This window comes from Pan troglodytes, chromosome 20, assembly GCF_028858775.2.
Source record: "Pan troglodytes isolate AG18354 chromosome 20, NHGRI_mPanTro3-v2.0_pri, whole genome shotgun sequence".
NCBI classification, from domain to species: domain Eukaryota; kingdom Metazoa; phylum Chordata; class Mammalia; order Primates; family Hominidae; genus Pan; species Pan troglodytes.
In genome coordinates this window covers 57,050,230-57,062,928 of record NC_072418.2, presented here as the reverse complement: position 1 = coordinate 57,062,928, position 12,699 = coordinate 57,050,230, and the positions used below count along the sequence as shown (strand labels likewise).

Genomic DNA, 12,699 nt, shown 5'->3' with positions numbered 1-12,699 from the left:
AGCCTCGGAGCAGCCACACCCTGTGTGTCTCTGTCCTGCCAGCACCGAGGGCTCATCCATCTGCAGAGCCCGGGGTCACCGGGAGGAGACGCCATGACCCCAGCCCTCACAGCCCTGCTCTGCCTCGGTGAGATTTCAAGATGGGGAGGGGGAGATCTGAGTCTTGGGGGGACCCCATCCCACACATAAGCCCTGGTCCATCAGGAGACCTCAAAAGCTCAGGAGGCACCAGGGTGGGGACCTGCTCAGGCTTCAGGGCAAATGCCTCACAGGGAACTCTCTTCCAGGGCTGAGTCTGGGCCCCAGGACCCACGTGCAGGCAGGTGAGTCTGTCCCCAGCTGTCCCAGGTCCCTCCTCCTCACTAGGGACAAGGGCCACACATGGGCAGCTGGGGGAAGAGAGAGCAGTTCTGGGTGACTAATGGCGATGACGAGAGGGTCCAGGGGCTGGGAGCTGGGATCTGAGTATGGGGACGTCTTGGGATCCAGCCTGATTTCCTTCCAGGGCCCCTCCCCAAACCCACCCTCTGGGCTGAGCCAGGATCTGTGATCAGCTGGAGAAGCCCCGTGACCATCTGGTGTCAGGGGAGCCTGGAGGCCCAGGAGTACCGTCTGTATAAAGAGGGAAGCCGAGAACCACGCGACACACAGAACCCAATGGAGCCCAAGAACAAGGCCAGATTCTCCATCCCATCCATGACAGAGCACCATGCAGGGAGATACCGCTGTTACTATCGCAGCCCTGCAGGCTGGTCAGAGCCCAGCGACCCCCTGGAGCTGGTGGTGACAGGTGAGAGGACACTCTGGGGTCCCAGCCCCAGGCTCTGCCCTCAGGAAGGGGGTCGGCTCTCAGGGGTGTCTCCCTCTCACAGCCCAGCCCTGGGGATGATGTGGGAGGTGGGAGCCCCATTTAACACGGTGCCTCCTTCTCTCCTAGGATTCTACAGCACACCCACCCTCTCAGCCCTGCCCAGCCCTGTGGTGGCCTCAGGAGGGAACGTGACCCTCCGATGTGGCTCACAGAAGGGATATGACCATTTTGTTCTGATGAAGGAAGGAGAACACCAGCTCCCCCAGACCCTGGACTCACAGCACCTCCACAGTGGGGGGTTCCAGGCCCTGTTCCCTGTGGGCCCCGTGACCCCCAGCCACAGGTGGACGTTCACATGCTATGGATCCTACAGGAACACCCCCCAGGTGTGGTCCCACCCCAGTGACCCCCTGGAGATTCTGCCCTCAGGTGAGGGAGCCACGGCCTTCTCTAACACACTTTCGGGGCAGCTGACAGGTTGTGGGGAGTTTGGCTCGTGACTGAATCTGGAAAGGACCCAGAGTGATGTGTTGATGGACGGGCTGAAGGCGTGAGGGAGACCCCATGGGGAGGCTCTGACATGGGAGGAGGAGCCCTCAGCCACCCTCAGCTGGAAGGGGAGGACTCAGGAAGGCATCGGTGTGTTTGCTGTGAAGTCCCAGCTCTCAGGGAGAGGAAGAAAGATCAGGCACAGTGGCCAGGGCTAGGGAGACCCCACTCCTCTGAAATGACTCCAAGACAGCCCCGGGTGAGAAGGAGGCCCTGGAGTCAGAGATTCAGAGTGTGACAGACAGTGAGACCTGCAGGGCCAGGACGGGAGAAGGAAGGGGCATGGGAGGAACCAGCCCCTCGGAGTCTCGACTCTTCTTTCCCTCCAGGCGTGTCTAGGAAGCCCTCCCTCCTGACCCTGCAGGGCCCTGTCCTGGCCCCTGGGGAGAGCCTGACCCTCCAGTGTGGCTCTGATGTCGGCTACGACAGATTCACTCTGTACAAGGAGGGGGAACGTGACTTCCTCCAGCTCCCTGGCCCACAGCCCCAGGCTGGGCTCTCCCAGGCCAACTTCACCCTGGGCCCTGTGAGCCGCTCCCATGGGGGCCAGTACAGATGCTACGGTGCACACAACCTCTCTTCCGAGTGGTCGGCCCCCAGCGACCCCCTGAACATCCTGATCGCAGGTGAGGAGCCCAGCAGGTTCAGTCAGGGACCCAGGCTCCGCACAGGCCCTGCCGGGGGAGCTCAGGTGGTGATGGCCGGGATGAGGGGTGGGGGTCCCAAGGGAGGGAGAGACAGAGAGAGACAGGGGATGGGCAGGGAGGGGGAGACTCAGAGAAAACAGAGACAGAGACACTGAGGGTCCCAGAGGGAGACCTGGGGAGGTGTCAGCTCAGAGCAAGGTGGGGCACCCCCTCACCCATCCTTCTTCTCTCCAGGACAGTTCTATGACAGAGTCTCCCTCTCGCTGCAGCCGGACCCCACGGTGGCCTCAGGAGAGAACGTGACCCTGCTGTGTCAGTCACAGGGGCAGTTCGACACTTTCCTTCTGACCAAAGAGGGGGCAGCCCATCCCCCGCTGCGTCTGAGATCAAAGTACCAATCTCAAAAGTACCAGGCTGAATTCCCCATGAATCCTGTGACCTCAGCCCACGCGGGGACCTACAGGTGCTACGGCTCATACAGCTCCAACCCTCACCTGCTGTCTTTCCCCAGTGACCCCCTGAAACTCATGGTCTCAGGTGAGGGCCCCGACCCCGTCCTCTCTGAGCTCAAAGGCTCAGCTCAGGCCCAGGCCCCAGGAGATCTCAGCTGGGATGGACTGAGGGAGGCTGTGAGGGAGGCTTAGCCAGAGGGCACCCAGCCCTCAGAGGGGAGGAGGCCAACAGGGGTTCTCCTAGGCATGGCCACCCGTTCTCCCCTGCCTGGCATGCAGAAGGCACCAGGTGGGCAGAGAAATGGTTCCAGGGAATCCACTGGGCGGAAGCAGGAGAGTGGGAGTGGAAGGGTGCACTCCATGGACGGCCCCCGCCCCTCACCCGCCTCCCGTGCTCCTTCCAGGACCCTCTGGAGGCCCCAGCCTCCCACCCACAGGGCCGCCCTCCACACCTGGTGAGTCACTGAGGCCTCGTGGGGAGCGCGGCCTCCCCCAGGGCAGTCTGAGTCTCCCAAAGGATCCCACTCCCCTCCCCTCAAGGACGGGCTTGTGTCCCAGGGGCTCTGAGGCTGGGCTGGTGAAGAGTGGGGGGTTCAAGGCAGAGAGAGATGTTGGGGCCCAGCCAGGAGGAGGAGCCGGGCTGATGTGGGGAGCAAGGTAGCCCCAGGCTTCACCTCCCTGTCCTGACCCAGGAGGTCCTGAGGACCAGCCCCTCAACCCCCCAGGGTCAGGCCAGTGACTCCCTGGAGCTCGTGGTCTCAGGTGAGGGCCCTGACCCTGTCCTCTCTGAGCTCAAAGGCTCAGCTCAGGCTCTGCACCCAGGAGAGCTCTGGGACACTAGAAAAGAGGGGAGTGAAGGCGGAGAATCCAGCCCATGGGAGGGAGGAAATGACTCAGGAGCAACGTTGAAATTCATAGAACACAGGAAAACTGAAATAGTTTCATGAGGAGACTGGAGGGAGCCCTGCTGCAGGAGAGGGAGGGTTTATTGAAGAACTCCGTAAAAGCCACGTCATGAGGCCTGGAAGAATAAGAACACAGAGCCCAGGGGAGAGGCTGGCTCAGGGCTCTCCCCTTCTGTTTTGATTCTCAGGAGGAGCTGAGACCCTCACCCCATCACAAAACAAGTCAGACCGCAAGACTGATGAGTGAGGAGATGCTCTCAGTTATGGGGCGGGCACAGAGGGTCAGGTTCTGTCAATGGGGGATAGGGGGTGCCCTGGGTTGGGCATCCAGGGGTCCTGGGTGAAGTTGATCTGCGCTGACCTCTGTGACCTCTTTGCCCACCATCCCCAGCCTCACACGCCAAGGATTACACAGTGGAGAATCTCATCCGCATGGGCATGGCAGGCTTGGTCCTGGTGGTCCTCGGGATTCTGTTATTTGAGGCTCAGCACAGCCAGAGAAGCCCCCAAGATGCAGCCAGGAGGTGAACAGCAGAGAGGACAATGCACCCTTCAGCGTGGTGAAGCCTCAGGGACAGCTCTGATGATCCCAGGAGGCTCTGGAGGACAATCTAGGACCTCCAGAGGGGGGTGAGATTTCAGGCCACACACTGTGGAAGGTAATCATGTCGGATCACAAATTTTGGGTCTCCACCTTACTTCCAATCTATGTTGTGAATGCCCAGTTGAGACCCACGGAAAAGAGCTCATGGGTGAGTGTGAAGTGCTTCTCTGCCTTAAGTTCCCAGAGATCCTTGCCTCTTGGAGGCCAGCAAACACTAACTCTTGAGGAATTCATGACAATATCATCTGATTCCTCCTTCCCAGCTTGTATGGCAGTCTCCCACCCTCATGTGTTCAATCTGATGATCCCAGGAGGTTCTGGAACAAAATCTACAGCCTGTGCTTTCTGGACTATCTGTCGATCATTCCTGAAGAGAGGGATCAATGTTGAGGTATTCATTTCGCATGATGAAAATGACAATATCAAATGTCAGAGGTAGTAGGGCTCACGTAGAAATCCAATACATCCATGGTAGGACTGCAAATTACTTGAATCAATTTGGGGAAAATATCAGAAGTACCCAGTGAAAAAGAAGAAACATGGCTGGGCGCGGTGGCTCATGCCTGTAATCCCAGCACTTTGGGAGGCTGAGGCGGGCAAACACGAGCTCAGGAATTCGAGTCCAGCTTGGCCAACATAGTGAAACCCCATCTCTACTAAAAATACAAAACATTAGCTGGGCGTGGTGGCAGGTGCCTGTAATTTCAGCTACTCAAGAGGCTGAGGCAGAGAATTGCTTGAACCTGGGAGACGGAAGCAAGTTGGCGCCAGTTGATGCAGTGAGCCAAGATGGCGCCATTGCACTCCAGCCCAGGTGACAGTGTGAGACTTCACCTAAAAAAAAAAAGAAAAAAAAAAAGAAGAGACACACAGCTATGAACACAAAGCACAGAACCTAGAGGAAAATGTGTTCATATGGTGAGGTTTCATTCACAACAACATGGACAGGACTGCTGTTCATATTACACAACAGCCATAAAACCCAAAAATACATCTAAAACAAAGGAAACATATGTGGTTCAATTCTACCAAGGGATACTACAAGGCCGTGCAGAGGCACAGACAAAATCTACAAAGAGCAATGCAAACCAACCTTCAATCATGATGTTGAGTAAAGAAACAAGAGTATAAAAAGAAGGCATGCACAGCTATTTCAGCACATGAAGCTCAAAAAGAGGCAGCATTTATTTTCTAGGGAGGCAGACTCAAAATAGACCCCATAAATAAAGGAAATAGATTATGTAATCCAAAATAGTGGTTGCACATCAGGAAATACTGGAGGGTTCTGTTCAACATGGAAACTCCAAGGGCCACTGGACACGGGCACTGGAATGCTGACTTTCATTTGGTGACCCTCAATCCACTTCGAGTTATTGGTAAATCACATAATTTTAATTTGATACGGAATAATCATACATGTTTCTTGGGAGCATGTGGTAATCTGATTCATCCATGCAATGTGTAACGATCCAATAAAGGTTCCCAGGACATCCATCACCCTGAACATTTGTTATTATGATTATTATTTTGAGACAGAGTCTTGCACTGTTGCCCAGCTGGCGTGCAGTGGCAGGATCTTGGCTCACTGCAAACTCTGCCTCCCGGGCTCAAGCAGTTTTCCTGTCTCAGCCTCCTGAGTAGCTAGGATTACAGGCATGCACCACCAAGCCTGGCTAATTTTTGTATTTTTATTACAGATGGGGTTTCACCATGTTGCTCTGGCTGGTCTCAAACTCCTGACCTAAGGTGATCCACCAGCATCAGCTTTCCATAGTGCTGGGATTACAGGTGTGAGCCACTATGCCTGGCCAACTTTTATAATTTCTATGCTGGGAACATTCCAAATCATTTCTCGCTCACGTGGAAAATACAATAATTTGTTGCTAACTATGGTCACCCCACTGAGCTCTCAGGCCCTGGAACTTACTCCTTCTCTCTACCTGTATTTCTGCACCCATCCACCAACCTCTCTCCATCCCTGTCCTCCAACCTCTCTCCATCCCTGCCCTCCACACTCCCTTGCCAGCCTCTGTTGACCACCATTCTACTCTCTGCCATCACGAGGCCCACTTTTGTAACTCCCGCGTGAGTGAGAACATGCAATGTTCCTCTTTCTGGGCCTGGCTTATTTCACTGAACATAACGTCCTCCAGATTCATCTGTGTTGCTGAACATGGTACAATTTCCTTCTTTTTATGCCTGAATATTATTTCATTGTGTATACAGACCACATGTTCCTTATCCATTCATTCACTGATGGACATAGGTTGATTCCATATCTTGGCTATTGTGAATACTGCTGCAATAAACATGGCAATGCAGACACCTCTTTGATATACTGATTTTCTTTCTTTTGGAAATATACCCAACTGTGCGATTACTGGATGGTGTGGTTGTTCTACTTTCAGTTTCTTGAGGAACCTCCATGCTGTTTTCCATATTGGCTGCACCAACTTGCGTTCCCACCAAGGTAGAAGGGTTTCTTTTCTCCATATCCTTGACAGCATCTGTTAATTTCTGTCTTAGAGATAACAGCCATTTTAACCAGGGAATAGCATATCTCTGTTTTTGTACCTATCTATCTTTATTTGTCATGCCATTTAGGGAGCTGAGATTGAAGTGTGGTGGTGAATGCCACAGGCTGCACTGGCCACTAAATGGCAAACCAGGTGGTTCTTGACCTGTCAGAGCAATGATCTCACAGGTTGACTTTGTGTTTCATTCACAACATGACACCCACCTGCCTGATCAACCTCACCTGAGTCCAGGCAGACAATGAGCCACTTACCCAGGTAAGAATGGGCCTCAGAAGAGGAAACACCTTGTCCAGTACTTCATGGCATGCACTTGACATTTTTAAGTGGCCATATAACTTTCTGATTTCATTATGTTGAAACCACCAGAACTGGGATGAAGGACACCAACATGGCCTTGGGGTTATTTCAGACATGAGGTTCAACCCAATCAGGTGGTGGTTTAGGATGATCACACAGGGCTTGGTTATTCCAGAGATGAGGTTCAACCCAATCAGGCGGTGGTTTAGGGATCACACAGGGCTTGGTTATTCCAGAGATGAGGTTCCACCCAATCAGGCGGTGGTTTAGGGATCACACAGGGCTTGGTTATTTCAGAGATGAGGTTCAACCCAAACAGGTGGTGTTTTAGGGATCACACAGGACTTGGTTCCACATGTGACAATACTCCATGTGCCTTGTCACCTCCTGGACTCCTCTGAAGTGGAAATCAGAGAAAGGCATATCTGTGCAGCTGCTGCTCATTCCGGATTCCATTCCTAGATGGGAACTTACATGATGCTTGACCCTGAAGAACAGAACTGGCTGAAGAATAAATATTTACTAAAAGGACCATCGTACCCAAAGCAATCTACAGATTCATTGTAATTCCTGTCAACATATAAGTGTCATTCCTCACTGAAATATTAAAAAATTCTAAAATTCATATACAGCCATAAGATACCCAAAATAGCCAACACAATGTAGAGAAAAAAAGAACAAAGCTGGAGACATCACACTACCTCACTTCAAAATACACTACAAAGCTATAGTAACCAAAACAGCAAAGCACTGGCTGAAAAACAAACACATAGACAATGGAACAGAGTGAAGAACCTAGAAATAAATCCACAAATTGACAGCCAACTAATTATCAACAAACATGCCAAGAACATATATCGGGAAAAGGACAGTTGCTTCAATAAATGCTTCTGGCATAACTGGATATCCATATGCAGAAAAACAAAACTCAACCTCTGTCTCTCACGATATACAAAATCTACTCAAGACGGAATAAGACCTAAAGTAAGACCTGAAACTATGAAACCATAGAAGAAAACACAGAGGAAACGCTTCAAGACATTGGTCTAAGCAAACATTCTATCAATAAAACCAAAAAGCATAGGAAACAAATGCAAAAATAGACAAATGGGTATATCAAACTAAAAAGCTTCTGCAGAGCTCAGGAAACAACCAACAGTGTCATGACCTACAGAGGCAGGGAGAAACATTTGTTACCTATTCCTCTAACAAGGGTTTGATCATCAGAATATATGAGGAACTCAAACAGCTCAGAGCCTTTGATGGAGAAATGAAGAGAAGGTGCTGCTACGTAGAGAAATAAGGAAGTCAGAAGGAGGAAGTTTGGGAGGAACAAACCCCACTTTCCAGGTACTGGGAGGTTCTGCTTCTCTCTCTGACTCAGTTAACTGTCTTAAACACACCTCCTTCCGTCTCCTTCCCCCACGGGGTCATTGCTCCTGTGATGGCCCTATTGGTTCCTCTTGTCAACCAAGTCACAGAATGGAAGAGCTTTCGTTTCCTCAGCATCTTCCTCTTCACACACGATGAACAAATCCATACCATTCTAACCCAGAGCGCTTCTTATCAATGTCTCCTGTCCAACACTACAGTCCAAGCTTAGCTGGTTTCCTCAGCTTAACACTTCATGGATTGTGGCAGCATAACTCCAATCCCTGCCTCTATCTCTGTGCTGGTTTCCCATTAACACTGCAGAAGTCCCCATTCTGTGCGATAAGACACAGTGACACACGAGACACCCACTCCAGCCTGGCCCCTGGAGGATTTGAATTGAGATTGGAACTCTGCAGAGTGGCCCAGGAACGTGGTTTCACACATCCTTCTGTAGGAAATCCATAACCACTACTGCAGCATCTGAGATGCATAACCAGCTTCTCAGGGTGTAGGGGATGCAGGCTGCTCCCTGCAGTGGCAGATCCTGTGGCAACTCTATGGAGATCTTATGAAGAACCTATGGAGGTCCTGTGAAGATCCTATGGAGATGCTATGGAGGTCCTATGGAGATTCCATGAAGATCCCATGCGGGTCCCGTGGAGGTCCTATGGTGGCCCTGTGAAGATGCTATGGAGAACCTATGGAGGTCCTATGACAGTCCTATGGAGATCCTATGGAGGTGCCATGGAGGTCCTATTGAGATTCTATGGAGGTCCTGTGGAGAACCTATGGAGGTCCTGTGGCGGTCCCATGGAGATTCTATACAGGTCTTGCTGATCCTATGGAGATTCTAACACTTTTCCATGCATAAGGTTAGGAAATAGACGTGGGGTTTCAGGATAGGAAGTCTAAGGCCAGCACTATGTTTTCTGAGGAAACTCAAAGTAAATAGTTTCATGTTCCAGAAGAAGCCCCAATTTTTTTTTTGAGGTGGAGTCTCGCTCTGTCGCCCAGGCTGGAGTGCAGTGGCGCCATCTCGGCTCACTGCAAGCTCCGCCTCCTGGTTTCATGCCATTCTCCTGCTTCAGCCTCCCAAGTAGCTGGGACTACAGGTGCTCGCCACCACGCCTGGCTAATTTTTTTTGTATTTTTTTAGTAGAGACGGGGTTTCACCGTGTTAGCCAGGATGGTCTCGATTTCCTGACCTCGTGATCCACCAGCCTCGGCCTCCCAAAGTGCTGGGATTACAGGCGTGAGACACCACGCCCAGACAAGAAGCCCAAATCTTATATGGCTGTTAGGGACACATAAGCACCTTCTTCACAAACGATGAACAAACTTCACACACTTCTTCACACACTTCTTCCTCAGTAAGGCACACAGACATGGGCAGAAAGAAAGCCGGTCAAGGAAAACAAAGCCTATGACTGGCAGCCAGCCAGGCAGACACACATACAACACAGACACACACACACACACACACACACACACACACAGAGTCAGGATCCTACAGATAAAACTGAGATGAAGACAGACACCAGCAGACATGCAGAGTACTCCTCAGTACGAAGAAAAAGAATACTTTGTTCCTGCCCTGTACATAGTATAAGCATGTCTTGTGCACTACAATCAAAAACTCTTTCTCTCCAGATGTCTACAAGAAACCTTCTCTCTCAGCCCAGCTGTGCCCCCTAGTGAGTAAGGTTGGAGAGCACATGACCCTGTTCTGCAGCTCTGGAAGCTCATTTGACCTGTGCCTTCTAACCAGGAAGGGGAGGCCCCTGGACACCGGCTCACTGGGGTGCAGAGACCGAGTGGGGCATTCAGGCCAGCTTCCCTCTGGGTCTTGGGGCTGGTGATGGGACCTCTAGAGGCTGCAGCTCTCTGTTGATGGCTCTGCCTGTGAGTGCCCAGTCCTGAGTGACCCACTGCACCTGTTATGGGGGGAGCCCATGCCTGCTGCATGCCCTGCGAAACAGTAAATCATGGAGCCATGTCTAAGGGACAGTCTGCTGGAGACATGGGGATGTTAGGGATCCTAGATGCCCAAGACCATGGGAACCCACCTCCTGCATCAGCATGACCCGGATGTGAGAAATGGAGTCAAAGGAGATCATTTTGGAGCTTTAAGACTGGACTGCCCCGCTGGATTTGGGGCTAGCATGGGCCCTGCAGGCCCTTTGTTTTGGCCAAATTCTCCCATTTGGAACAGCTGTATTTACCCAATACCTGTACCTCTATTGTATCTAGGAAGTAAGTACCTTGCTTTGGGTTTTACAGGCTCATAGGCAGAAGGGGCGTGCTGTGTCTTGCAATTCACCTGCCTCAGCCTCCCAAAGTGCTGGGATTACAGGTGGGAGCCACCGAGCCCCGCCTTGATAGTCACATTTTGATTATGCATCCGCCAATTGCTAAACATTGGGGTCGTTTTCACTATTTACCTATTATGAAAAGTGACAAAAAACACACATTTTATATGATTCCAATTATATGAAATGTCCAGAGTATGCAAATCCATAGAAACAGAAGGTGTATTCCTGATTCTTAAGCTGAGGGATGAGGAGAATTTGGACAATGACTCAGGGGCTTTCTTTCTCAGGTCATGGAAATAATCTGGAATTAGATACAGGTAGTGATTGCACCAAAAAACACTGATTTCTACACCTTAAAATAGTGCAAAATCTATCCTGTAAGTAAATAAATAAACACATACTTAATCTATATCCAGGTCTCTGCCCAGACTTTGGGAAGCTGGAGAGTTTCACCACAGCCCTAACAGAGAGGAAAACTCAGATCAGCTCCATCGTGGAAGCTTCTCCTGAGACCATCAGAAACCTGAGCTCTAGGAGCAGCTGAGTAACCTGAATGCCAAGGAGGCGGGCGTGTCATGACTGGTTCCACAGAGACAGAACCCACAAGGGTGGGAGGCTGCTGTACACACTCAGAGGGGGATATCAGCTAACAGTGAATGCGGGAGCCAATGTTTTCTGGTTCTCCAGAGACCGAGATACACCTGGGGACCTAAGAGGGGCGCTGTGCACTCACCCACAGGTTCGTTCCCGTGGGTCTCAACTGAGCATTCACAAGACTGACTGGGAGCAAGGTGGAGACCCCACATTAGTGATCAGACAGAAAGAGCTTCCACTGTGCATGGCCTGAAATCTCATTTCCCATCCAGGTGTTTCTCTCACATGGAGGAAAAAACATAAGCCATGGGAAGAGGCTCAGATAATTCTGCCCACCTCAGATCCCAGGTAATGACTCATTGTGGCCAGAAGAAGGTGGATCATAAAATCCCTCTACCCTAGGAGGAGTGCAGAGAACAATCCTGGACCCTGATCCTAGACAAATTCCATTAGAGATATGCAAATTGGGAATAGGGACAGAAAACCCATCCCCACCAAACAAACCTACCCAATAGAATGCAGCTGCCATGAGGAGTGGGGACAGAAACACAGAGACAGCCCCACCCTCAAGGCCCAGGCACACAGAAACTGCTGGAGACTGAGGCTGGAGGAGGACAGGAGAAATGTCTGCTCTCGACCAGGAGCTTCTCCTGAGAAGCTAGCAGGAGCGCCCACAGCTGGGGTTAGGGGACCAAAGGATCCACTGATGACTTGGTTAATGCTGTGAGCTTCAGCCAGCTCTGTTTCAGCAGCCCCAGTGCGTGCTGGAGGGGCCCATGAGTGTCGTGGCCATGGAGCAAGAAAAAAAGGACATGCTGCCAGGCGCAGTGACTCACGCCTGTATTCCCAGCACTTTGGGAGGCTGAGTTGGGCAGATTATCTGAGATCAGGAGTTCAAGACCAGCCTGGCCAATATGGCGAAACCCCGTCCCTACTGAAAATACAAAAACTAGCCAGGTGTGGTGGAAGGCGCCTGTAATCCCAGCTACTCGGGAGGCTGAGGCAGGAGAATCAGGGGACAGAGGTTGCAGTGAGCCGAGATCGCGCCACTGCACTCCAGCCTGGGCGACAGAGTGAGACTCCATCTCTAAATAAAATAAAATAAAAGAATCAAAGAAAAAAGGACATGCATGGAACCAACACCAGCGACTCCCTCTTACCAAGGACCAAGCAGCCACCACTGTCGCTGAGAGTCTCACCTGTGACCAGCAGAGCGTTCTCGATGTGATGCCTTTGAGGGGACCAGCGAGTCATCTGGTGGCCGCTTGACGACATGGCGCGCATTCCACCAGGAGGGGGCAGCAAATCCTCCTGACCGGGATGGATGCTGGCGCTCAGATGGGTTCTGCTGGGCTCACTGTGGCTCTCCACCAGGAATCAGAGGCTCCCGCCTGTTTAAATGGAGCATCTCATGACTTAATCTCAGATCGAGGGACCTGCACGCCCATGAAATCAGTGGGGCAATGAGAACAGGGCCACGTGATATCCTGGGGGTGACCTGAGATAGGATGCGTGCCATGTAGTGGTTGGGTGCTGCTGGGGCTGACAGAGCATCGGAATGGCCTCTTACAGTAGATGCCAGAAACAGTTTGTGGATGAGACTCTGCACTTTAGGTG

General features: G+C 51.6%; 1 protein-coding gene and 1 long non-coding RNA gene across 6 annotated transcripts; one reads left to right on the top strand and one right to left on the bottom strand.

The window, feature by feature from the left end:
- Nucleotides 1-14: 14 nt before the first annotated feature.
- Nucleotides 15-6,293, top strand: LILRA6 (leukocyte immunoglobulin like receptor A6). 5 transcript variants are annotated; one of them, XR_010153461.1, is made up of 9 exons: nt 15-127; nt 288-323; nt 506-790; nt 938-1,240; nt 1,690-1,986; nt 2,242-2,544; nt 2,864-2,914; nt 3,756-4,359; nt 5,666-6,293. XR_010153461.1 is itself a non-coding variant. In NM_001009056.1 (8 exon segments), coding segments are annotated over 8 exon segments (1,446 nt in total). In that variant the 5' UTR covers nt 54-93; the 3' UTR covers nt 3,893-4,296.
- On the bottom strand, nt 3,428-12,473 carry LOC100612255 (uncharacterized). The gene is made up of 2 exons (XR_010153967.1): nt 12,282-12,473; nt 3,428-4,802 (listed from the first exon to the last, which is right to left on the bottom strand). It is a non-coding gene; the product is annotated as an uncharacterized LOC100612255 (long non-coding RNA).
- Between the last annotated feature and the right edge of the window lie 226 nt (nt 12,474-12,699).

Bases quoted from the DNA above. Each gene is read 5' to 3' on its own strand.
- LILRA6 (XM_054672405.2), top strand. From the start codon at position 94: ATGACCCCAGCCCTCACAGCCCTGCTCTGCCTCG. The intron at 324-505 runs GTGAGTCTGTCC...ATTTCCTTCCAG, and splicing joins CAGGACCCACGTGCAGGCAG to GGCCCCTCCCCAAACCCACC. The intron at 791-937 runs GTGAGAGGACAC...CTTCTCTCCTAG, and splicing joins CCTGGAGCTGGTGGTGACAG to GATTCTACAGCACACCCACC.